The 26,789-nt window shown below is 42.7% G+C and overlaps 1 protein-coding gene across 1 annotated transcript in view; it reads left to right on the forward strand.

Moving 5' to 3' along the window:
- TRIM71 (tripartite motif containing 71) overlaps nt 1-24,158 on the forward strand; it is an 86,836-nt gene extending 62,678 nt beyond the window's left edge. The window contains exons 3-4 of the mRNA XM_075921963.2: nt 13,124-13,258; nt 16,326-24,158. Of these exons, the coding sequence (XP_075778078.2) occupies nt 13,124-13,258; nt 16,326-17,777 (1,587 nt within the window). The 3' untranslated portion in view covers nt 17,778-24,158. The remainder of the gene's footprint in view (nt 1-13,123; nt 13,259-16,325) is intronic.
- The last annotated feature ends 2,631 nt before the right edge of the window (nt 24,159-26,789 follow it).

Here is a 26,789-nt window from a genome sequence, read left to right on the forward strand (position 1 = left end):
AACTGGAAGGGACCTTGAGAGGTCATGGCAGGACCAAGTACCACCTCTGGAATGTCTTTCTCCTCCTCATTCAGGTGCCACGTCCATGAGGGTTTGTGGGGGTTTTCTGTTTTTTTGTTTCTCGCTTCTGTGCAGCCCCCCAATTGGTTTTTTTTCTTTCAGTCCCTAAGGGAAACAAAGTTGTATGTTATGTTCAGCACATGGAACAGGGAATACTTCCCACATCTCTAGCATAGCCATGTTGAAGCTGCATCTAGACCTTGTAGACTTGGGTGAGACTCTTCTAAAATGTTCATACAAACTGGTGTTTGAGATTAGCCCAGTTATCTAGTATCTAACAGCGCTGGGAGGGCTGCGGAGGCGCAGTGTTCAATCCCTGGAGGATTAGCATACATTCTTGTTTTAACAGTCCTGTGGGCTGGCTGAAGGAATAGTGTTGACAGGCTTCAAAAGGCATTTTGTCATGATATTGGAGCTTATAGATACAAGTGATAGGTTTCTGCCATGCTGATGAACTTTATGTAAAATTTACCAATTTCTAAGAGAAGAAAAGGTGCTTAGTGGCGATAGGAGTTAGGCTATTGAGCCACCCTGTGAGGTGTCTGGAAAGCATGCAAATGACCCCAATTGGAATTCTGCAGAAAGGGAAATTCATGTAAACTCTGAGGTTTTAGAGGAAATTAAGTTAACCATCTAAAAAGGATGTTGTAAACGAGTTAAGTCAGTCTGCCACTCCTGCTGACATGCCCCTCAGGGTATGGCTATTCTAGGATTATGGATGTTAAAGAGTGGTTATTTGGCTGCCAGGCTCTTACTACATTTAAAATGCAGAGGTGCAGCGATCCCCGACCGGCGTGAGCTGGGACTGCTTGGTCTCGGCTTGCACTGGGTCCAGTAGTCTCTGTTCACGAGCCCAGGCAGGCCATGGACAGGGGCTGCTCTGGCAGCAGCCCCTGTCTGCGGCCAGCCCCAACCATCGTGAGCAGGGGCTGCTGCCAGAACAGCCTCGCCTATCCCTCTTCCTCCCCCGACTGCGTCTTTTGGGGAGGGGAAATGAAAGGAAGGGGAGACCGTGGAGACAATGCTCGGGGGAACTGACTTTTAAGCCAGTCCCTCACCCCCCCCCCCCTTGCTGCCTCTCATACCGAGGCAGCAAAGCGGTAGAAGCGAGTAGTCCACTACTCACATCCCTAACTAGGATAAAAGGGGGGGGGGGGGACTTGTTTTTAAAACCCTATCTGAACAGAGCAAATTGTATTTTTAATAGATGTTTGAGGTGAACATTAAGCTGCTGTAGTGTTGACCTCCAGATTAACACAACTGTATTTTAAACATGGCACCATCTACAGTGGTTTCAAAACTTTTTGTTTCAAATAAGTTGGAAATGTAGACCACCTTTCTTCGCAGAGTTGCCTTGCCTTGCTGTGCTGTTTGACAGTATGTTGTTTAAAAACTGAAGACCATAACAGGCCTGGGTCATTAGTAGAACACAGAGGAAGTAGTTCTGTTATCTTCCTGCATCAAAGACTTCAGCCCTGGTGGTAGGCAAGGCCATTAGCCAATAACTGAAATAGACTGAAAGGATTGCCTATTGGCAAGGCAATAAGCACTCAGCTGGGAAGCAGATGGGGAAGAATCTGACCACCTAACAATTAAGAAATAGAAAGAAATCTAAAAAGAGCAAAAGCTGAATAGATCAATTTCCCACTCACCAGTGAGTCTGAAAGCCCATTCTGAATCTTTCCATGCTTATCTGGCATTGATAGGAATTTTGTGTTTTTAGAGATGTGGAACACTACAGTAGCTGGTGGGGGTTGTTTTGGGAGAAGGGGATTTTTTTTTTTAAGGCTGGAATCCATGTCTTGGGTCACCAGAGATAAATTTTAAATTTGGAAACTCAAGAAATGCTCCTGCCAGTCCCTTGGTGGACTAAAATATGGTTGATTTATCACAGTAATACTGTCAAGTACAGTTGCTAATTTTTTCCAGTGTGATCTACCATAACTATGATTTGATAAGAGAACTGTCTGCACCACCATTGCTGTAGCAGAACCAATCTGAGTGCTCATTTAGGTAAGAAAACATTGTTGACAGACATCTTCACTTCTGTTATTGTCTTGACCTACTCTGGGCTGTGTCAAATGACAACATGGGTGAAAAGGCTAGTGCCTTGTCAGATCTAGTGCTCCCACTAGTGGAGCTGCATTGTCCAAAAAGTCCAGTATCAGCAAAATATCTTTTGTTCACCACTGTTTCTATTCTTCTCCTTACACTGTCTCATTTGCAAGGACCTGCCTTACGCTGGCTCTGCACTAGTATTAAGCTAATGAGAAGAGGACCTGTATTTCTAAATTTGAAGATTGTGAAGGGCTCTGTGTGTGTGGTGTTACAAGGGCATCGTAAACAATAGTGATAAATCTTTTATTATAGGACCGGTCATCCTGTATCTGCTCCAGAATGTAACTCTTTGCAAACTGGAACTCCTTTTTAAAGGCTAGGATACAGAGAAACATCAATAATTTACCAATATAGCCACTGGAACAGTTTGCTTCTTAATGATCATCTAATTCTTTCACTCTTTAAATCTAACAGAGTTCTACAAATGGTAGAAATATTTGTTTACCATGTAAAAATTTTAGGCTGATCAAATCCCTTCAAGTATTTAATATTATTCCGTTTGCTAAATTCCTTGAATTAAAATGTTGGCGTGGGAGGAATGTCAGGGGAAATGAATGTTGCAAATGCTAGAATTTTTGCAAATTACTCATGCCTAAAATTTTTGGGGAAAAACTTATCTATAAAAGATACAAACCAGAGTCTACTTTTTGCTTTAAAAATGGAGTTTTGTTACTCGTTTCCAGTCTGCCAGTCTTCAAGCTTTTTATCCTTATTTCCATCAAAACTCCTTGTTTTTTGTTTTAGTGCCTTTCACACCCCTCCCAAAAATCCTAACATCTCCCACCTCCCTAAACATGGATTCCATCTAGCTGGTCTCTGGCCTGGTCTGGTGAAAACTACACTGACTTAATTAGGTAGAATTTTGAGTGGTTCTGAATGAGGGAATTTGCCAGACCAGGGGAGGTCAATTTCTGACCCTCTGCTGATGAGCTCTGGGCTCACTCTGGTTCCATCAGCAGACCCAGTCAGGCTCCCCTCTGGGCTCTGCACCCCCACCTAGGCCCACTGTTGGTCCAGCCACCTGTCCAGCTCCCTCCTTGGCCGCTGGCTGAGCGCTGCCACCAGCCCCCCCAGCCTTCCGGTTGCCAGTCCCCAGTGGGTGCCACTGCTGGGCTGGCCCTGGCCACAGGGCTGGCCTTACCATGAGGCGAACTGAGGTGGCTGCCTCAGGTGCCAGACTGGGGGGGAGGGCCACTAGGACCCAGAGTGTAGAAAATTGTCCGCTGCTGGTGCATATGTATTCTCTCTGCTCTAGATGCACAGAGATGGTGGAGTGCTGTGCTGGAGGAAGGAGGGCACAAGAGACATAACAGGCTGGCAGGGAAAAATGTGGCATGGGGGCATCATTTGAGCTCCCTGCCTCAGGTGCCAAAATGTGGGCCAGACCTGCCTGGCCACTCGGCTCCATGCTCCCAGCCGGGTGCCACTGCTGGTCCAGTCCCAGCTGCTGGGCTCTGTACCCCCAGCCAGGGGCTGCTGCCAGCCCTAGCACGAGGCTCTCGGCTCTCTACCTCAAGGCTGATTCCTCTGCCAGCCCCGGTGCTGGGCTCCCAGCTGTTTTCCAGACTGCCAGCCCTCCCTCCTCCTGGTCCCACTCCTGGGCACTGGACTCCCAGCCACCAGAGTGTCCCAGACCCAAGAGGTTCAGTCTGTAGCTTGTCCCATATTAAAATGCAGAATGTACCTCCTCAGTATGTACTCTAGCCAGAAAAAAGCATTTCTCTATTGTAGCCTGAATTGTCCTTGAATACCTCTGACACCAGTTTGCTATTCTCCTTTTTAGGGGCAGCTCCAGTGAGCTCCATTCTGGCTAGGGGAGTATAGGAACTAGTTGAGCAGGTTTGGATCTGTTGTCTCACCTTGGAATGGAATGTTTGATTCAAGTATTACATCCTGGGCTCCTGAGCCCAGACCCTGCCCCTCTCACTGCGTTTGTGTATGTCAGGATGTTGGTATAGCCCAAGTTCTTTGGAAAAGTAAAATGTCCATCTAAGGACTAAATCATTCTCCCTATTAATTATAAACTGAAAAATGACACATCCCCCTAAAAGCTCCCAGGTACTTGGAGACTAAAGACTCTTCCAACAGGAGCTATGATAGTATTTAATAATATGTGGTTTGAAATCTGAAAGTATGAATATTGAAAGGCTGCTGGCAGCAACAGCTCTGGTGGTTGGCAGTGCTACAGCCATCCTTCGTTGAGACTATTCTCACTTTCACAGTCAGCTGGGGTTTTGTGGTTTTACACAATATGTTTTATTTGTGTCTGGTGCATTTTAAGTCTTAGACTATGAAAACAGCAATAGAAAGACAACAGAAGTGGAGGGTGCCTCAAATCCTGAAAGAGCGGAACACTGTATTTTCATCATCCAAGCAGATCACTCCAAAATAACTAGAAATGATCAGTTAGGAGTACGACTCAGTAAACCTCATTTTTTTGGACTCGCTGTTGGAAGAGATGTGTTCTATGCATCAATATCTAATTGAAATGAAGCTTATGAAGCGATGTCCTTAACAGTAGAGTATTCCTGAGGTACTTACTGAAAACTTAACCGAGAAAGAGACTGAAATGTGAAAAGAAGGCCTATTTAAAAATGGAGATTTGAGGCTGCTGGAACTGTGATTTCTAGAAAAGTGGGTAGCAGAATTTTCAGTCTAGGCAGGAGATTCTGAATCACATAGATTTCTACTTGAACTGGACAATCACACTACAAAATAAGCCTTGATTATGTATAGTATTCATTTTGTCTGGGATTTATTCCTTGACTATCTTGAGGAAAGGTAACCTGAGAGAAGAAAATACAAAGATCCATTTAAAAAAACCTAACTGTTTTACAAGAGATTACCTCTTGCTGTGCTTGCTGGGGTCTAGTTCAATTTCAGAGACACCTTTTCACTGCAGCAGAGGAAGCTGATAAATATTTAGTTTACTTGATAAATCATAGGTCAGATAGAAGATGAGCAATTCATTTTGGACACCTCACACTAGCACTGATCACTCTGTTTTGTGCTTATTGGGCTCCAAAAAAATTGTACAAGAATTGCAAGGTTATATCTTTATATCAGGTCTAATAAGAGTGGTATGTTCTTCATGCTGAAGACCCAGCCAATAGCTTCGCAGGAGGGTCATGGATGCCTTCTGAAGCACTTAATCTCAGATCTTTATTTTGCTTGTTTCTAGTTTGTTTGTTATAAATGTAAAACTGAAATAATCTTCTAAATTGTATTCAGTTGGCCATGCATCTGAGCTAGTTCTTAGTTCTCAAAGGCCTGTCTGAAGCAGACTCCTAAGAGGAAGTAGAACATGCTCCTCTTCTAACCCACATATTCCAGCCCTTTCATTGAAGGGGAGCTCTGTCTTGCTTCTGGGATAGAGCTCATCCAGAGTGTGATTACTGCTGCCACCTTCCTGGGTCTTTCTCAGGATCCGTCCCCATCCTTCTTGTTTTCTCAGAGGCTGTGCTTCCTTGGCCTACTGAGCCATAGAATCTCCACTGTTTCTACAATCCAGAATATTAATGAATTTGGTGTAAGATACCCAGGGGTTGAAAGGCTGAATGTAGGTGCCTGGAACTTCAATATCCCTTTTTTTTCCTGTTTCCTTTTTAAAGTAACTTCCTCTCTTCTCTTATCAAGGAGATGGTCTACTAGTAAGGAATATTGCTTCACATATCTTAAATGTAGATGTTATCTGCATTTATAGAGTGGCTGCCAGCATTTATAAAGTTCTAGAATGATAGTCTTTTACTGAAATTAGTGTTCTTAAAAGTTTCTAACCCAAGTCAGATTTGATTCAAATGTCATAAGATTTTATAAATATCTTCCATACCAGCCCATGCAGCGACCTTCACAACCAGACTGTAAGCCTAGTTTGAGGCCCCTACTAGATAGACAAACACTTACAACACTTTTTTTCTCTTCTATTTCTCAGGATTGCATTTTTGAGGATTATTAACCTCAGCTGTCAAAACATGAGGCCCAAACCATACAACCCTGGTATTGCATTTCCATGCTTCTGAAAATGATATTTAAAATGGAGTTTACTCTTATTGTGCAATTGAATGGACCTTTACAGAATGTACAAAAGGCAATTTTCTCATATCTTTGTGTCCCTAAGGAAAAGTTAATGCTATCTAGGGGTATGTCTAGACTACATGGCTCCGTCGACGGAGCCATGTAGACTTGTTGTTTTGGCAAAGGCAAATGAAGCCGCGATTTAAATGATCGTGGCTTCATTTACATTTACATGGCTGCCACGCTGAGCCGCCAAACAGCTGATCAGCTGTTTGTCGGCTCGCGCGCTAGTCTGGACGTTCCCCCTGTCGACATCAAAGCCCTTTGTCGGCAGCCCCGGTAAACCTCATTCCACGAGGAATAACGGGGCTGCCGACAAAGGGCTTTGATGTCGACAGGGGGAACGTCCAGACTAGCGCGCGAGCCGACAAACAGCCGATCAGCTGTTTGTCGGCTCAGCACGGCAGCCATGTAAATGTAAATGAAGCCGCGATCATTTAAATCGCGGCTTCATTTGCCTTTGCCTATCTGTCTAATCTGCATGCCTCTGCTGACGGAGGCATGTAGTCTAGACACAGCCTAGATGTTTACGTGGCCTCCAATCTGTACATTTTTTAGAAAAATAAATTTTATCACAGTGGCTGGGTTTTTAATTGAGAGTGAAATATGTGATAAGTTTCTACAGTGATAACATTGGATGTTGTCACCCTCCATGCAAGAACTCTGAGTGACTTGTAATCATAAAATACCAAAACTACAGTACCGGATAACAAAAAGTGGATTATTTTGATTAGGATAAATGAGGCATGTTGTAGTTTCATTTTAATAACTTTAGAGCCATGATTATCAGAAATTAATGCATCGTCATTATTGCCTTTTTAATTTGTTTAAAACACCAATTATCATGTTAAAGAGCTTCTAACCAGGGAGAAAATATGTGGGTTTTGCATAATAGTGTTAAATATAAGTGAGGGTGCACAAAGTAAGTTCCTGACCACTCTTATTGGAATTGTAATGTCCAGGGCTCGACAAATACGCTTGCTCACCCATGGCGAGTAGATTTTACCAGCTGGCGAGTGCAGGGACAGACTGGCCTGGTGGGCCGTTGTGACGGGCTAGCGGAAGCCCGCGCTACGGGCGGTGCGGCCCTATCCGATCCGCCGGCCGGCGGAGGAGCAGAGCGCCACTGGGAAGGGGGAAGTGCGGTGATTCTTGCCACCGGGCTGCCTACATGCAGATCTGGCGTGCGGAGGCGGGGCGGGATGCCAGGACGCTGGTGTGACACGGCCCCGCTGATTTTAAAGAGCTGCAGCAGCTCGGCTCTGGCTGCGTGTCCCTGGAAGCTGGCTGTGGTGTAGCCAGGCCCCACCCTGCCGGCTCCAGTCCTGCCAAGGCCCCAGCCCCCCTTTGTCTCCGCGCCGCCTGTTCCCCACGTCTCTCCTGCACCCCAGATCCCCTGCTCTCCCTCTTCCCTGCGACCCTTTGGCTCTGCGCTGCCCTTACACCCTGCTCCCCCTGATCCCTGCCCCCCCCCAGCTCTGTGCTGCCAGTTCCCTGCAATGCCCCTAGACCCCGATCCCTCTGCCTGTGCCTCCACCGCACCCTGCTCCCCCCGATCCCTGTGTCCCTCTGGCTCTGTGCCTCCCAGTCCCCGTGCCACCCCCATATACCCCTCCACTGGTCACTGCACCCCTCTGGCTCTGTGCTGTCCCTGCACCCTGCCCCCCTGTGCATTGGGAGTGAGGGGTGCTTGTCCATAGGGAGGGGCTGGACAGGGCAGGGAAAAGGCTGCTGTGACCCAGCAGCAAGTTAAAGGGGGAGTTCACTTGGAGTGCCTTTGCCTTTATGGAAAAAACAAATGAAAATGCTATTTGCTATTTATAGGGCTAAAATGCCGGGACAAAAACAAACAAACAAAGACCATTGCAAAATGCAAACGTGTAAAAGACAACAACAAAAAGGGAGGGTTTGCCAAAAAATGTTTTGCTTGAGGTAGCAAAAAACCTAGAGCTGGCTCTGGGGGAGGGGAAAGGGCTGGGCTGTGGGGGAGGGGAGGGGGAAAATACAGGGAAGGGGCTTGTGCTGAGGGGAAGAGTTTATGAGAAGAAGAAAGGGGAAGGCACCAAAGGACGGGGTGCAGGAGAGACAAATGCCAGGGGGCCAAGTGCAGACATTGAGGAAAAGGGCAGGAGGGGAGGTGTCAGTGCGAGGATGATGCTGGGAGAGGAGCGGGTAAGGGCCCTGGGGACTAGAGGGGGGAGGGGAAGGTTCTGGGAGATGGCTTGAAAGAAGGGCTGGGCATGAGGAAGGTGGGGATGGAGCAAGGCATGTGTGAGGGCACAGGGGCATGAGGGGAACAGGGGCAGAGGGGAACAGGGGGTGGGTAAGGGCAGTGAGGGAAGGGGGAGGCACCAGGAGGATGCAGGTGCCAGGGGATTCTGGGGGTGAAGCAGAAGGGCAGACACCTGCAGAGGAGGGACCAGCACCAGAGGAGAGAGGCAGGGCAGGTGTGTAGAGGGAGGTGTTAGAAGAGGGGATGAGGAAGGGTGGCTTACATGATCAGAGTGGGGCTACTGGCAGAGGGGGGCAGGTCTAAGGAAGGCTGAGGGCTGTGAGAAGGGCAGGAGTCAGTACAGCAAAGGAGGGTGAGGGGTTGGGGGGTAGCAGGCACCAGGAGAGCTGATGGAGCAAGGGGAGGAGACATGGCAGCAGAGAAAAAAGGTAGAGGTTTATAATATATTTATTAATAACTTGGGTGATATTTATTAATAACTTATTAGTAATTACTGTTCTTATTCTTATTAGGAATTTATGCCATTAAAAAAACACTTTGGGGGGGAGGGTGGCGAGTCCCTTTTTTGTCTGGTAAGTAGGTTTTTCCAAAATTTGTCCACCCCTGGTTATCTCCATGATTGGCCTTTGTCAAAAGTTTGACACAACTTTTTGCCTTTCTGCTGTATGCAGAGGTGGAAAAAATAGTGTTGGGGAGTGGAAGAGTTAGGGAGAAAAGGGAAATAATCCATATTTTGATTACACATCTGAGAGTAATGAACTCCCAATATTGGTGTCTTTAGGTACATTCATGAGTAGGCTAGGGGGGGAATTTTAAACTGAAAAGGCACTTCTGAGCATGCTCAGTAGGCATTCTTTTTTTTATATATAAATCAAGCCTAAGCTAGCCCTAGCCCTTTGACAGAACAATGCATGTTTTCATGTGTAGTTATATAGTGGCGGATGCTTTCTGTCAATATGCCAGGCCTTTTCTCTGAGAGATTGTAAATTATTTTATTTGCACTCAAACAAACAAACCTGTTCTTGTCTGCAATGGGAAGAAATTGTGAGCATAGGAGGATCTGATCATAATTGGTTTTGCTTAATTTTGCAATAATTTGCAAATGCTAAGCTTTCATTTAGATTTTTTTTAACCCCATTGCAAACCTCGGGCTATTACAGTGCAAACAGAGATGCTGCCTCATAATTCAGCTTTGCAGAAAACTGTCTCCAGCCAAACAATAGAAGCCTCAATGTTAAGGAAAACCTAGCCCAAGCCTTTCATAATTAATTCTGTTTTAAGGAGCCTTGATTTTAAAAATGAAGACTTGTAACTCATGAACTCCTGGGTCTATTTCAGGTCTGGTCTGTTATTTATTGTATGTAGATGGCACAGCTTCATGGCTCCTAACTTTCCTCTGTCTGACTTCAGGCAGCTTTTAACAACTACGATTCATTAGCTATCTGAAAATTGTGTAGTTGACTTCCTTGGGGTAGATTCAGGTTCTCTCTCCATAAGTTAATTGTGTGAGGCTTAATTTTTAATTTAATCTAGTCAATTTTTTAATTTTGTTTCTTGGTACTCCTGTTGCCTTGCCAATTTTTATGGCTTGAAATATTTTAAAGATACAAAATTGTCTCTCCCTTTTTGTTGTATGAAACACAATCAGGGAGAAACAACTGACCTGCTGTATTGGGGAGACATTGAAATGAACTGTATACAAAGCGCTGTCAAAGGTGTAGAGTAATATGCATTATTTTCTAATTTTTCAGGTCACTTATCTGAATTTTTCCCATCTCCTGGGGGCTCAAAGTATGCTTCTAAATTGACTCATTTTTTTAAATATTTACACAACATTTCTGACTAAATTGTACAAATGCTGATAGTTTCACTTTATTAAATATAAAACAGGAAAGTCAACTACACTCATGTTTAGAGGACGTGAAGCATCACTTTCTAAGACTTGCTCATGTCTCTCTCCAGTTTTAAAGTGCTAATAGACTCAATTTTCTTTGCATGTACCAGCACTCCTTTCCTCTAGCAAGTTGATTTATTTCAGTAAGTTACATGTAATAGACAATTGATTTGCATGGAAATGGCTATACATTAGTGCAGTAGTTCCAAAACTTTTGAGGGTCTTTCCCCCTTTACCTCTGTCCGTGTCCCCAACCCTCACTGGGGATACGAGTGGGGTTGAGGTTGTGAGGAGGAGGAGGACAGTAATGAGACTGACTAGGGCTGTGGTCACCAACACATCGATCGCAAGGCGTTCGGGGGGACCCCTCCATTTCATCCCACCTCCAAGAAGCCCCACTACCTACCTCCAGCAACAACGGAAGTAGCGCCAGCTTCCCACGGGGTGGATAAAAGTCCCGCAGCTGGGCACCACTTCTGGGGTTTCAGGAAGTGTGCTGGTTGCTCCACCTTCCCCAAACAGCTGGTGCAGTACTTGAAAGGCCAGGTCTGTGGTGTGCCAGGGACGTCCTTCCCCTGCGGTGGGGGGGAGGAGACAGGAGTTCCCTGAGAAGGTGCGTGTGGACTTCCCTCCTCTGCAGGAGGAAAGGGGGGAGGAGTCCTGGGAGAAGGTGCATACCTGGGACTCCCTGTTCCCTGCCCCAGCACCCACTGGCAGTCTGCCACCTGCCCCATCAGCCTGCCCCCACCTACACCCTATCCTCTGTGGCAGCACCCTGTCCCCTGCCCCAGCACCCACTGGCACTCTGTCCCCTGCCCCCACTGGCACCCTGTCCCCACCCCAGCACCGACTAGCACCCTTCTTCCGTACTGTATCCTCTGCTCCCACCAGCACAGTTGGAGCCACATTAGTGAGGCTTGGGGGGGGGGGGGGGGACGACCCCTGGAGGAGTTTCTTATTTGCATCTCACTTGTGTAGCCCCAGCTGACTTTTCTATGGGTCAGTGACCCCTGACTCAAAACAGGTTCCCTGCACTTCTCATAAATAAAGACAATGCTGAACCCTTTTGTGTTTGACATATTTTATTTAAAAATGAAGTCTGGCCAACAAACCCCCAATTGGGGTCAAGCCCCCATCTGGCCACAGCATCCTAACACTCCAGTACCACCCCCCCTCCTGATCCCCCAAATCTGACCCTATCATACACCGGAACCCCCTGTCTAAGCCTTTCACATTCCCAAACTCCTGCACCCCCACATTCTTAAGTCTTCTGCCACAACACTTCTGCAACATCCACACATGGCAAATAAATGTCCTGAGCCCATCGTACTCCCAACTTCGCTGCCCTGAGCCCCCTCACACATCCCAGTCTAGATTCCTGCACCCTCCCATCCACAAGCCTATGGCTTGCTCAGCACCCCAACACTCCCCAGCCTGGAGCTCCCTCCCCAAGCCAGCATCCCCTTCTCCACCTCTTCCTGCATCCAGATTTCCTCCCAGAGCTTACACCTCTCACCCCTTCACACACCCAAATCCCTCATTCCCACCCCAGAGCCCACACATGCTGTCTCAACCCAGTGAGGATACGCCTAGACTACAAGAGTTTTTCCGGGATACCACAGGGACGCTTGTTTTTCTGCTTTTTTTTAGTGGAAGAGCAAACCTGCTTTTTCAGCAACCCCTGTATTCCTCGTTCCATGAGGAATAAGGGGGCTTCCAAAAGAAGGGGTTTTTCAGACATTTGACCCAGTCTAAAGAGGAGAATCGGGGAAAAAAGTGGCAGTGTAGTCATACTCTGAGAGTGTGTAAGGGCTGGGGATAGCAATTGATGGAGAGGAGAACAGAGAGGGCAGGGCTTCAAGGAAGAGGTGGGATCTTGGGGGAAGGATGGGGTAGATCTTGGCTTATTCTGACATTCAAAAAGTGATGTTGGGCATAAAAAGGTTGGAGACCACTGGACTCAGGAAAGGGGGCTGAGGCTAACGCTGCAGCTCGCACGTGGTCTGCAGTCATTGCTGGGAATGGGAGTGGAAACACAGCATGGTGGGAATAGGGGCTAACAGCTCCACTCTCAGCCAAGACTGGAGGCTTGTGTGAATCTCGGAACAGCTGCACCAAGGCTGGAGGTGGGTCTGGGAGCTGAGGGATGTGCCGGGGTAGAACTGGGAGTGGGGAGGGGGTGGAGTGGCATACTCTGCTCCCATGGGGGCTGCCCTGGGCTGAACATCCACCCTGCCCTGATGTTCCTCCATGCCCCTGTAGCAGAATGCCCCACATTTTGGGGACCTCTGCATTAGTGGAAAACAGAAGTCTTACTAGAAGTGATTTCTATTCTGTATCAAATATATTGTCAGTCTAAAATGCTGGGGGATTAGATCATTTTCAGTTCTCCACACACTTGTGTAAAGAATATAGGTTTGCTGTGGGACTACTTAATCAGCATTAGCGTGACTCCTGTGGAACGCCACTCTTATCAGTGGGGTTGCATTGGCTATGCTGGGGAAGAATCTGGTCCTTTGTAGTGAGTTCTGTATAAATTCTGGACTCTAGTATGTGAAATGCATGCACTCAGAAAAGCTACATGAAAACTGCTGCCTTGAACTTTGCCCTACAGCAGCATTATAAGAGCACATTGACCTGTTTCAGTTTTTGTGCTGGAGCCACTGGGTTAAATGTAAGAGCCGTCACCTAATGCAACTTAAACTGGTTTGACTAAACAATCGTGTGTCCTGTTTCTTCTCCAGCTGAGTATTGAACAGGCCCAAGCTGTGGCAGAACAAGTTGAGATGAAAGCAAAGGTGGTGCAGTCTGAAGTCAAAGCTATGACATCTCGACATAAGAAGGCCCTGGAAGAGCGGGAGTGTGAGCTGCTATGGAAGGTAAAAGTTTTTTTTATAGGGATATGTATCTGGTTTAGTAACTAACAATTAATCTTACAGGTGGAATCTGACCTGCCTTTACACTAGGGACAGATTGTGATAACGTTGTGCTGACTTGTATTTTGACTGGTATTTGCAATTCAGGCTTTCCCATTTTAAAATCAGGTTGAGTATTACGGTATTTTCAGCATGAATGAGGGTGGTAGAATTTGTCTCATAATAAATCTCTTTCTGTTGGATTCAAAATGGGCACTTTTTTAATCCGAATGAATGGGAAATACAGTAGCCATGATTCTTGCTGCACCACAAACAACCAGCCAAAACATGGAATTTCTGGTTCATAGGGAAATTCTGAAATGTGGTTATATTCCACTAAGGATTTACGCCTGCATTTGGAGCTGGAGATTTGAAATTAGTAGCTTCCGTTGTTCTGTGCCCCTTGACTCACCTCATGGTTTCTTCCAATGTGATAAAGGGTGGCACAGACTGATCGCATTTCCAGTTCCTTCTCACTGCCACGTTGTCCCAGTTGGAGCTGTGAGTATGCTCTCATGTGTGGTGCACTTGAAAAGTATAAAATTACACACAGTTTGTTTTTAGAGCAGTATGTTGTTTTTATATTGGGAGTAGAATTAGGGTTCTTTTGAGGGAGTTTTGATCCTCCTGAGGTTCCCCATCTCCTCCCCGGACTTACTCGCAGGTACTGGACTATGCAAAAACCTCAGGCTTTAAAATTTCTGCCTTCTGCCTGCATTCCTCCTTGGTTGAGTCTCCAGGACAGTTGCAGACAATTTAGTGGAGGATTGTAAATGACACAAGTGATAAAATTGAAGACTTTGCTCAACTACGAATTTTATATTAAATAAAAGAGCTTCACTATAGAACGGGGTGTCCAAACTTTTTTCAAAGAGGGCCAGATTTGATGAAGTGAACATGCGTGAGGGCCGACCATTTTGCCTGACATTCTTTGAACCATTAAAATTAAATGCAAATTAACTATTTTATGAAAAGTTTATTGCAAACAGCATACTTTTTATTTCGTCACATGGATGACAAATCTAAACAGGTGTTAAATCACTCTGCCTTTCATATCTGAAGGCCAGATGAAAAAAAAATCCAAGAAGCTGAAATATATGTCAGGAACATTGTAAAGCACATTACATATTATTGGTAATAAAGGTTGTCTGTCAACTTTTAAGTTCAAAAAAATATGAACAGGAACATAACACCAAGTATACATGTTGTGTCCAAATATATTTATAACTGATTTAGACCAGCTGACATTAACTGAGATTTTACAATGTATTCATCTCAGTACATATGGATTCGTTGGGGGCCATAAAAGATAGATATTGCCAAATTACCTGTGGGGCCGTATTAAACCGGAACACGGGCCGCAATTGGCCCGCGGGCCGGACTTTGGACATGCCTGCTATAGAACCATTCACTGCATTTATATTCACACTCTAAGGTGAAACAATCCATTCATCTCCTTCCTTCAATGAGAAGAATAGGTATTACCCATCTATCAGAGAAAGGTTATGCCTATCAAAACTGTGTAGAACTCTCTTTATAAGCAATTAGAACACCTCTTATTTAATTAGTATTATGTCCATATTTTTACCATAATTATTTTCTATTGTCTCATTGGCTATTTAACTTTAAACATCTTTATTAGCAGCTGCATAAATACATATCAGTAACTATCAGTGTAACATTTTTCTAAAACATTAGCCTTTTATTAAAAAGGCGTGTAAAAACCAGCTAAGACCAAAACATGTTTACAAGGTGACCTGCAGTTGTTTCTCTCCAATTTGCCTCTGAGCTCTCTCACTTATTTCACCCATGATTAGACCTCACTATTGTTGAGGCCTGAACTTAGGCCCATGTTTCTCCCCCCCTTACATTTGTATTTAAGAAAAACAAATCATTTTGGTACACAGCTTTAAATTTTGAATGTTGCTATTGTGATGTAAACAAAACTTTTGATTTTCCCCAATTAAATAAAAACAAAAAATTGGTTGAAAATATTCTTTGCCACTTCCCTGCATCCCTTTTGTACAGGTGTGATTCTGCACATTCACTGGACACACACATTTATTTTTGGAATTAATTTTAAAATAGCTTGTGTTTTTTTTTTAAGAGGAAACAACAGACTGTCAACAGTTTTGTCTGTTTTTCTTTTAACTCGGTACAGCCAGGAAAAAAATTTAAGCAGCATTTTAGGCCTAAACGTTCAGAAGAGATTAGTGACTTTCTAGTCACTTTTGAAAATTTTAGACCTTAGGGAGCTGCACAAAGGAAGGAATGAGCATCTTTTTAAAATGTTCATGTTGAAAACACACTTGGTAGAAACTGCATGCCTTTTATAAGTTTAATAACACATGTCCACCCTTCACCATTGTACAACTTTTCTCTTCATCTGTTAAACAGCCAAGTAAACACATAACTGCCGTCTTCAAACATTATGTGCATTGACCGGATGGACACATTGGCTGAAATTTGGTTGGCTGCATAACTGATGGTGGAGTGCACTCTGCAACAATGAAGTGATTACACGTTTCATTAACTTTACAAGGCATGTGTTTTTGCCATTAACATCTTGAATGGATTTCTAAAGTACTGAAGAAAAACTTAATTTTCACTCTGCCTCTACATACTATTATACCAGACACTTTGTGCTCCCTGTGCCTGGGAGATGGGACAATTGCAAAGCAAGATTATTATTTTTATTATTTCAGCTAGGAAACTAGTACTGTAACACTTCAAGGCAGAAGTGTGTTGCTTTTAATTAAGGCTGTATTTGTCAGAGGACGGAAGAATGATTCTCAGGAGGTTCATTTTGCAATAAGTACCCACATTCCCTTCATTAATTTTCCTCATGTAGATCACATCTTCACAGAGTTTGTCTTACTGACCACTTTCTCTTTGTCATGATCTCCTAACATCCCCAGAGCAACTACACTATGATTTTATGTAGGAAAATAACACTTAACAATATTTCTGAACTACCTGCTGACTTTTAATATAAATGTAATGGGGTTTTTTTTTTGTTTTTTTTTTAAAGGTGGAAAAGATTCGTCAAGTCAAAGCCAAATCCCTCTACCTGCAAGTTGAAAAGTTGCGTCAGAATCTAAATAAATTGGACAACACTATTAGTGCAGTTCAGCAGGTCCTAGAGGAGGGTCGTAGCATGGATATCCTTCTGGCTCGGGACCGCATGTTGGCTCAGGTGCAGGAGCTGAAGAATGTGAGAGGCCTTCTACAGCCACAGGAAGATGACAGAGTCATGTTCACTCCTCCTGACCAGGCTCTCTATATGGCCATTAAATCAATGGGGTTTGTCAGCAGTGGGGCTTTTGCTCCTCTGACCAAAGCCACTGGGGAAGGTCTCAAACGTGCACTACAGGGCAAAGTGGCCTCCTTCACAGTGATAGGTTATGACCATGATGGTGAACCACGCCTTTCGGGGGGCGATATGATCTCTGCAGTGGTGATGGGCCCTGACGGAAACCTGTTTGGTGCAGATGTCAATGATCAGCAGAATGGCACCTACCTGGTCAGTTACAGACCACAGCTGGAGGGAGAGCATCTAGTTTCGGTCATGATGTGCAACCAGCACATAGAGAACAGTCCATTCAAGGTCATGGTAAAATCTGGGCGCAGTTACATCGGCATTGGACTACCAGGGCTTTCGTTTGGCAGCGAGGGAGACAACGATGGCAAACTGTGTCGCCCCTGGGGAGTTTGCGTAGACAAAGAAGGGTACATCATTGTTGCTGATCGCAGTAATAACCGTATTCAGGTGTTTAAGCCTTGTGGTACCTTCCACCACAAATTCGGCACCTTGGGCTCCAGGCCTGGTCAGTTTGATCGCCCTGCTGGTGTTGCCTGTGATATCTCGCGTAGGATTGTTGTGGCTGACAAGGATAATCATCGCATCCAGATCTTTACATTTGATGGGCAGTTTATTCTGAAATTTGGGGAAAAAGGAACCAAAAATGGCCAATTCAATTACCCATGGGATGTGGCAGTCAACTCCGAGGGCAAAATCCTCGTCTCTGACACGAGGAACCATCGGATTCAACTATTTGGACCTGATGGTGTGTTTCTGAATAAATATGGCTTCGAAGGGGCACTCTGGAAGCACTTTGATTCGCCAAGGGGTGTGACTTTCAATCATGAAGGCCATCTGGTAGTAACAGATTTCAACAACCATCGGCTCCTGGTCATCCATCCAGATTGCCAGTCGGCACGCTTTCTTGGGTCAGAAGGCACCAGCAACGGCCAGTTTCTGCGCCCGCAAGGCGTGGCTGTGGATCAAGAGGGGCGCATCATTGTGGCAGATTCTAGGAACCACCGAGTGCAGATATTTGAGTCCAATGGTAGTTTTTTATGCAAATTTGGCACTCAGGGAAGTGGCTTTGGTCAGATGGACCGTCCTTCAGGTATAGCTGTCACCCCTGATGGCATGATTGTTGTGGTTGACTTCGGAAACAATCGAATTCTCATTTTCTAATCTGTTATCTGAATTAGGAAGAAACTGTCTCAGGGAAATTCTTTTAAGAGAACGAAAAAATACAACGTTAATTCAAACCTACCTCATCTTTAATTTTTTACAGATGAATGTACTTATCTTTTCTGTAGGGAGTGATCCTGTAAAGTTATAAATTCTATCTACCTCATTATCTTTGTTTTCTTCCCCCTCTTCCCCAGCAGTAAAGTTTTACCTCTACCCCACATGGGACATCATGCACAAAGATGTGTTGCTGTGCACATTAGGTGGTTGCGTGGTGAATTCTGTAGACTAAGCCAAAAAGGCGCACTCTAATTTTTTTTTTTAAATGGGGGAAAAATCAGTTGTATTAGATATTTGTAGAGAATTTATGTTCTTAATCGTACTGTGCTTTTGTGGGGGGAGGGTTGTGGGGATTTGGGTTTTTTTTTTGTTTTTTTTTTTGTTTTTTTTAATGCTGCTGCAGCAGAGAACTTTTTCCTGTTCTCCTTTTTATACCTCAGTGTGTTTGATTTACTGTTCAGCATAGTGTCTTGTTTCCAGAAGACTTTGATCTTTTTGTGGAAGGTGGGTGGGGTTCACTAGTCAGGAAAATCAAGTTTATGTTTTGAAAAGTGCATTAATCCTATAGCACAAAGTGAAGCCCCTATGAAAATGCACAGGTTTTTTTTGGGGGGGGGGGGAATCGATCATTTTTGGTGATTTAGTGTAGTTTGTCATAAAAAGTATAATGGAAAAAAGCAGGAATTTCTGTAATGTGTTCTTTAGTCTCTAATTTCTTTATAGCCTTTGATTATTAGTGACAATTTTAAAAACAACGTTCCATTCTTCCTCCATTATGTGTTGGTCACCCTTGTATATCGATGCCTGATACAATGAGCATCAAAACAGGGAAGATTGAACCCTTGAGTTAAATTTATTTTTGTGTGAAATGGCTGTGGGGTTGTTTTGGTGTTCCCTTAAAAAGCTTTAATTAGGGGAGTAAAGATTAATATGTTTGTCCGTACAAATACACTTCCCCAAAAATGAACATAAAGCACAACTTTGGAAATTCAGGGTGCATTTCAGAGAAAAAAATCCAATCTCAAAATCCATCAGTGATATCAGCTGAACTATTTGTTCTCATTCTCGCTCTCTTTTTCTCCCTCTCCCGTCAAATAAAAAGTTAAATTGAAAGATTCAAAGAACATTTTTAACGTACAGGCATGGCCCCTGGTGAAAGAGAGCCAGCACGGGGCAAAATGGAGTCACATAAAGCTCTGTATCATCCATCCATAACTGCTCCAAAAACTGCATTTAAAATGGGGACAGTGTCTAAACCCTAGACTGGTTACATGCTTTAAACTCAAGAGTTTAGCTTCAACAAGGATGGGAATTCTTGGCTTTTTTGGAAAGCTGAGATTTTTTTTTTTTTTTTTTAAGAGGGGCTTCAATTACCAAGCCATATGACTTTGCTTCCCTAGTGGAATATGGTCCACCTTTCAGTAGCTTGAATCTGAATATCTTAGCTATTGATGTTGATATGAATTCTCAAGAAACTGCCTTCCTTTCTGGATAGGATCATAAGTGGCAAACCATAAAGACAAATTTAGGGAATGGAGAGCTTTTGCATCGTGCAGAAATTGAAGAGTTGGTGCATCAATTAGTGTTTTCCCCTGCAGTGGTATAAGAGTTGTGTGTTCTCTTCCAATAAGAGAAGAGCCCTAAAGGAGAAGAGAGGTTATTAACTAAAAGGCTGAAGTGCCTCACCACAGGTACAGGAGAAAGGATTCATCTCTTTCCCCCAACCACCACACACAAGCAATCTGAAATATTGAAGGACACTCTTCAAATTAATGAGAAATTTCAAGGTGCACTTTCACTTCCTACTGCTGCTTTTCCTGTTACCATAACAACTCCCAAGAAATTTAATTTCCTGTTGTAGAAATCCTAATCATTTGTCCAAGTTTACGACAGCAGCCACTTAAGAAGTGAGGGTTTTAAGAGGTGGACAGAGAAAAGGGAGTCAGTGAGATCACAAAAACCTTTTTAACACACCAAAAAACCCCTAAATTATATAGGATAATGTTATACAGGATAATGTAACAGTGCTACTTTCAGCTAATACCTCATGAAGTAAATGCTCAGCAATGGGTGTCAGCTGGGCTTAATTTTAAGGAATAATGTTTAAAAACATAAAAATTATCTTTTAGAGAGAGCTCTCATTAAACTTGTAGATGGCTCTTCAGAATGCGTGTTAGTTTTCACAACCCACTTTCCTTCCTTTTGTGGTAAAGTGTAGTTGTGAACGTCTATAGTTTTTGTTTTGTTTATGTTTCTCACTGAGAGAATTATTTGTAACTTGGCTGTGAGAACCAATTAGACTCAAAGACCTAGATACCAAAGATAACTGGTTGAAAGCTTTAATTTGACAATTTGCAGAATACCTCCATTTCACCTCTTTGTCTTGTTAAAAATGCTTGGCCTTTTTGCCTTCACCTGTGTGGTTGTCTGGGCTGGATTTATGCCAGAAAAGCTATTCTGCTTAATGCTCGTGGATGTTGCCCTTTTGTATTTTCTGTTCTCCCTGTGCCGCTGCTCCAGCCCCACCACCCCCATCCCTGGCATTCTAAAACAAGTATTTAGTTGCTTCTGGCATGCTTTGAGTTGAATTGTAGTAAAATTCTTCTTGTCGGTCTCCATCACTACATTGCATAGAGACCTGACAGCTGGTAGAATTCCATTGACCTTCATAATTTCATATTATGTTGCTGCACATGATTGGAGAAGGCCACAAATCTTGTCTTTATTTTGGGGAGGCACAATGTCTTCCTTTAAAGTTGCTAGTTATTTAATTCACTGGATCTGCTTACAGCACAAACAAAACTATTTGACTTTGAAGTGTTAAACATCGCATGTTGGGAGGCTTTTGTTTTTTAAAAAAACAGCTGTATGGCTGCCCAAAATATTTCCTATACTGTTACTGGAGTAGGTAGTGCTAAGCACACTTGCTCTCATTGAAAAATATTAGTGTAGCTTGTAAGATGGAGTGTTTATAATGCAATGAGAGTAAGTAGTGTAATAATATAGGAAAAGTTTAATGCCAACAACATATATCCCATAGGGGCTTGTTTGTTTGGTGTATAATTGGTAGGATTTCAAATTTGGCTGACAATATTCTAGGTATGCTCATGGACTATTGTTGGATAATGCCTCCACTGTCCTGATGTGTGTAGAAAACAGGTGAATGGACAGGAGTGTAGGAAAGATAAGAAATGTTTGATGCTGGGTTGCAAACTCCTGCTTTTTCTTAAAATATTCAGGATGATTTTCTGAGCTGGTAGAAGTGGATTAGAGGAAGGTTAGTTTATTTTTTTCCCCCTGGGCTCTAGCTTTGGATCTATAGACTTGTGCACTAAATGCTCTTAAAGGAATGTAATTGTGCCAGGTTAAACCAATGTTGGCCGTCAGTAAATTTTCACTTGATGAAAAGTTATCATCGGTTAACTGTCATCCTCTCCTAATTCAGCCATATTATGCAGTCCTGTAATTTCAAAACTGTTTCAGGGAGAGTTTCAATGATGTACAGGCTAAGGGCTTGTGAGGCAGCCATGATGCTAGATAATGCAGTACCCTCCGGTAATTCACTCCTTTAATTTATACCCTTTAAGTATAACTTATATGGGGAAGCCCACAAGTGCATACCACAAAGAGGGAAAAACCTAAAAGTTAGTGTATGTTAGGGCCAAAAATAATCAAGTTTAGAAACAGAAGAAGGCACTTGGTTGTGGCATTCCATTGGAACTGCTGGCGATCGACTCAGTCTGTTTAGTTATAGTTAAGCCAAATTAATTTATTTCAAGAGCAGTCTTTAGGCTTGATCCAGCCATATGTTTTATTTCTTTTGAAGATCATAAGATTTCTATGTTCAGTTCTGGTTTTTTAAAAAAAAAAAGTGTGCCAAAGTGTTTTTATTTTTATTTTTAAAGGAGTGTATCCAAATGGTGCCAAAAGGTAATAGGGTATTTAAAAAAATAGAGATGTTTAGACAAACAGTTTGGAGCTGTCTAAAAAATTAAACACTGGTACTCGCGTTAGACAAATATTGTACCTCAGGTCCTTGAGTCCTTTGGAGATCAGTGAAATCCAGTTTGCTGTGGTACAGAATGCACAAATAGAGACCCAACTGGTTTTGTTTCTTAAAGTTCTACCTCACCATGGAGAAGCAAATCATCTACCTCAGTTTAGTATCAGGTCTCAGAAGAAAGTGTTAGTCTGCAAGCAGGGGAAGGGTTCATCCTGCTTGTGGGATAAGAAGTTTTGTTTAAATGGAAATATTAGATGTGTACAAGTGGCAATTTTGTTGTTTGCCTCCCTGTGAAAATGTTAGACTGCCCTTGCGAGATAATTGTAAATAAAACCAAATATTTGTACACTCAGGCAAATCTAATTCTAATCATCCTCCTATAAGCTTGATTCATATTCACTGGAAATTATGCAAACTGAAACTGTTTTTTTTTCAGTATTATGACACTACTGGTCAACATGACATACTTTGTGTCTTTATTTGCAGAGTTCTTATGTCCTTAAGACCTTTAGGTCTTCTCTCTACAAGAGAAAAATATTTTATCTATTTTTGCCTGCCTACAAATGTACCCTGACAGAAAAGACTCTCAGGGTATAATTCCTTAAACGCAATGCTATACCAAATGCTTGAAGGGAATGAGATTGAATTTTTGACTTGGTGATTGTATATGTAGTTTTCTTGATGCAACAGGATGTTTTCCACCATGACAAGTGCAACCAAGTTCCTGTTCCTGAAAGGTAGTTCAGAGGGAATGTTCTTACCAGCGGCACCCCTTATGTTGGGTTTTTATTTGACTTTAATAGCGGCATTCAACAGCCCCATTATTTTACATGTGGAATAAAGTTTAGAGAAGTACATTATCAGGTTACTGTATTAAAAATTCATGTTTTTCTCCCTTAGTCATTGAGTGACAAAAGTTAGAAGGGTGGGTACAGAAAACCACTAATGGTTATATGCTGTGTTGAGTTTGGTAAATGTTATGGTGGAAAATGTACCTTGATGTCTTTTTAAGTGATCTTACGGGTTAACAAGCCAGTTTGGCATCTTTTTCCATCATGGTTTAACCAATAATGGTTCTAAAAAAGCTTTGTGTACCTGCATGGTCTTAGACCTTCTCTTAATGATTGTATCAGCTTACAAACTCAGGTAGATATTTTTGTTTGAAAGCTCATTACAGAGCCTTACTGATTGAATGTTATGTGTCTATGTAGTGAAGTAGGGTAGATACCTTTCTTTAAACTACCAGACCAGTAAACTCCTTTATAGGTTTATAGGATACTTCTCAGTCTATGTAGTAGTTTCCTTCAGAGGAAGAGATCTCCTGTTTTGAGTTTTGCTTTTTGTTTTCTTCCTAAAATGACTCAAGTTTTTAACTAGTTTGTAAGGTGTGTTTAGTCACCCAAATTGGGGGTAGGGGTGGGGAGGGATCTTACTGTATGTGACTGTTGTTTGTATTGTTCATTACTTGTCATGCCTGTCTTGGTTGGTGGTTGATATATTTTAAGTAATAAGAGCGAGGGCCATAAATGCCATCTAATTTGGTCCTTTGTTCAGGCATCGATTCACAGAAATTGGAACCATCAAAAACAAATAGCTCTGTCCAATTAAGACCAGCAACAAATTCTGTAGCAAGTTTAAGTCCTCGCTTGAGTTACTGTAGATACAAAACCATCTTATAAAATACAATTACTAAATTAGAAGTACTGTCATCTTGATGTAGTTCAACACAGTAATGCTACGAACACCCAGAATGAGTCTGTCAGTTCTTGGAAGTTGTGTGTTTTGTAATTGCTTTTGTAGTTTCCTGTTCTGCTTCACTCTGCTTTTCTATTTTAGTGATTTAATCATGCTGTTTTCCTAATAATAAAAAAATTTGCTGTGGGACAGACAGTGCATTGAGCAATACATTAAAAACAGAGCATTTATAAGTGTTAACAGAACAGATGATGTTAAAAAAAAAACCCTTCCATTAACACAACCCCCACATTCCAAAAAAAGGGGTTAACTTGTCTATATAGACAAAAATTGCTGGGGTTTGTAACTTAAAATGTTACATATAGCAAAGAAGAAAGCATGACAGGTCATGAGCAAACTGTTACATAGAACAAACTAACATTGTTAGAGAACTCTTGTGTTAATGGAGGCTTCTGAATGTATCTTTGTGGTCCATAGAGAAGGCTGAAGGATGTAGCAAGGAGATGCTGTATCAGCTACTGGCAGCCTTAAAACAAAGTCAGTGTCTCTCTGGACTTTAAAATGTTCCTATGCAGTTTATTTTATTTTTGTTTAATCAAATAAATGTGAGTTTTTCATGGCAAGTTTGGGTCTCCTGTGTCTGTGTGTGTTATCCATTTAAAAAACATCTTTCTGCATCCTGGAAGAAAAAACAGAGCACATCTTGGAGAACATGAAACTGGTTCCATGGAGGACAAAGGTTCCAAAACAAAAACTGAGGAACTGAGTGTCATGTTCTGAAAGACCAGAGGAAGAAACAATAGGAAATTGGTGCATTTTTAACAAAGGTCTCAAATTCCCCCCCCCCCCCCCCCCCACACACACACACAATATGCTGGTATTGGTAATTTTATGCAAGATAATATTTTCAATTTAAGAAATAGGTGGTGGTGTACTGTGCCTTTATAAATCACTGTCACATTTGTTAATGAAGGATGGTCTTTGGTTAAGCCACAGAACATATGTGAAGATATATTCTCAGTTCCAGAGACTTCCAGTGTTGCCTTGGGCAAGCTATTAATTTTGGTACCTCCACTTCTTCATCAGTAAAATATTGGTGATAACTGCTTTACCTCTCAGGCTGCTTTACCTCTCATGGTGCTAACTTTGTTGCTTGCAAAGTACATTTCAAAACTTAAGAACAGCCATACTGGGTCAGACTAATGGTCCATCCAGCCTAGTATCCTGTTTGCTGACAGTGGCCAATACCAGACGCCCCAAAAGGAAGGGACACAACAGGTAATCCTCACGTGATCCCTCCCGTATCACCCACCTCCAGAGAAACAGAGACTAGCGACACCATTCCTACCCATCTTGGCTAATAGCCGTTGATAGATTCATGGAGATTAGGTCCATCTACCTCTTTTTTGAACCCTGTTAAAGTCCTAGCCTTCACTACATCCTCAGGCAAGGAGTTCCACAGACTGATTGTGCACTGAGTGAAGAAAAACTTCCTTCTGTTGTTTTAAACCTGCTGTCTATTAATTTCTTTTGGTGACCCCTAGTTCTCTTATTGTGGGAATAAGTAAATAACTTCCTTATTCACTTTTTCCACACATGATTTTATAGACCTCCATCATATCCCCCCTTAGTCTCCTCTTTTCTAAGCTGAAAAGTCCAAGTCTCTTCTATCTCTCTTCATATGGGACCCGTTCCAAACCCCTAATCACTTTTGTTGCCCTTTTCTGAACCTTTTCCAGTGCCAATATGTCTTTTTTGAGATGGTGACCCCATCTGTACTCAGTATTCAAGATGTGGGCATACAATGGTTTTATATAGAGGCAATAAGATATTTTCTGTCTTATTCTCTATCCCTTTTTTTAATGATTTCTAACATTCTATTTGCTTTTTTGACTGTTGCTGCACACTGGATGTTTTCAGAGAACTATGCACAATGATTCCCAAGATATCTCTTGAGTAGTTGTAGCTAAGTTAGTCCCCGTTATAGTGTATGTATAGTTGGGATTATTTTTTCCAATGAGCATTAATTGACATTTATCAACATTAAATTTAATTTGCCATTTTTGTTGCCCAATCACTTAGTGTGGTGAGATCTTTTTTGAAGCTCTTCAATTTGCTTTGGTCTTAACTATCTTGAGCACTTTGATAGCTGCAAATTTTGCCACCTCACTGTTTACCCCTTTTCTCTAAATCATTTATAAATAAGTTGAATAGGATTAGTCCTGGGACAGACCCAGGGGGGACCCCACTAGCTATACCTCTCCATTCAGAAAACTTACCATTTATTCCTACCCTTTGTTTCCTGTCTAACTGGTTAAAAAGACAATCCATTAAAGGACCCCTTCTCTCTTATCCCATAACTTAACTTTTGCTTAAGAGCCTTTGGTGAGGGACCTTTCTGTAAATCTAAGTACGCTATATCCACTGGATCCCCCTTGTCCACATGTTCATTGACATTGAGGCTCTGTTAGCAGATACCAGTGCCAGGCAGCACAATTTAGCTTGAAAATGGGCATAATTGGCCATACAGGCAGCAGTCCTCTTTAGCTCATGCAGCTTAGGGAAAATGTTCAGAAGGGGGTCTTTAATAGACACAGTGATGAGAGAATTAAGTGGATGAGAAGATGCAGGAACTCTTAACATTAGTGTGTGTGTGTGTGTGTGCGCACGCGCGCATGCGAGAGCAAGTGAGTGAGCGAGAGCTTCCAGGGTGATATAAACAGAAATTACCACATAAGAACAGGCCTTTGGTCTGACCCAGTATGGCTATCTGGCCTGGTATCCTGTCTTCCAACAATGGCTGGTACCCAGATGGAAGAAACTCAACAGGGCAATTTACTGAGTGATCCCTTCATTCAGTCCCAGCTTCTGGTAGTCAGAGGATCAGTAACATCCAGAACGTAGATTTGTCTTCCCAACTATCTTGGCAAATAGCCAGGGCTGGATTATGTATTCCAGTCTGAGTCCCTAAGATATGTAAAGTGCAAAAGGCCCCGAGCCATTTAAAAAATCAATTTTATTATTTTCCCTAAAAGGGCATTGAATATCTAAACATGAAAGCTTTGTTCTCACAGGAAAATGAGAATTTTTTTTTAATATCATGAATAAAGAAAATTATCCTTTTCATATGAGTAGATGGGGGGGGGGGGAGGAGAAGAGTTCAATTTTGTTAGGAAAACACAAAGTTTAGCCAAACTATAAAATATTTTATAAAAGCTTTTTGCTAAGAAACAATTGAGATTTTTCTTTTGCCA

The sequence above is a fragment of the Pelodiscus sinensis genome, chromosome 2 (assembly GCF_052426305.1).
Source record: "Pelodiscus sinensis isolate ZL-2025 chromosome 2, ASM5242630v1, whole genome shotgun sequence".
Lineage (NCBI taxonomy): Eukaryota > Metazoa > Chordata > Testudines > Trionychidae > Pelodiscus > Pelodiscus sinensis.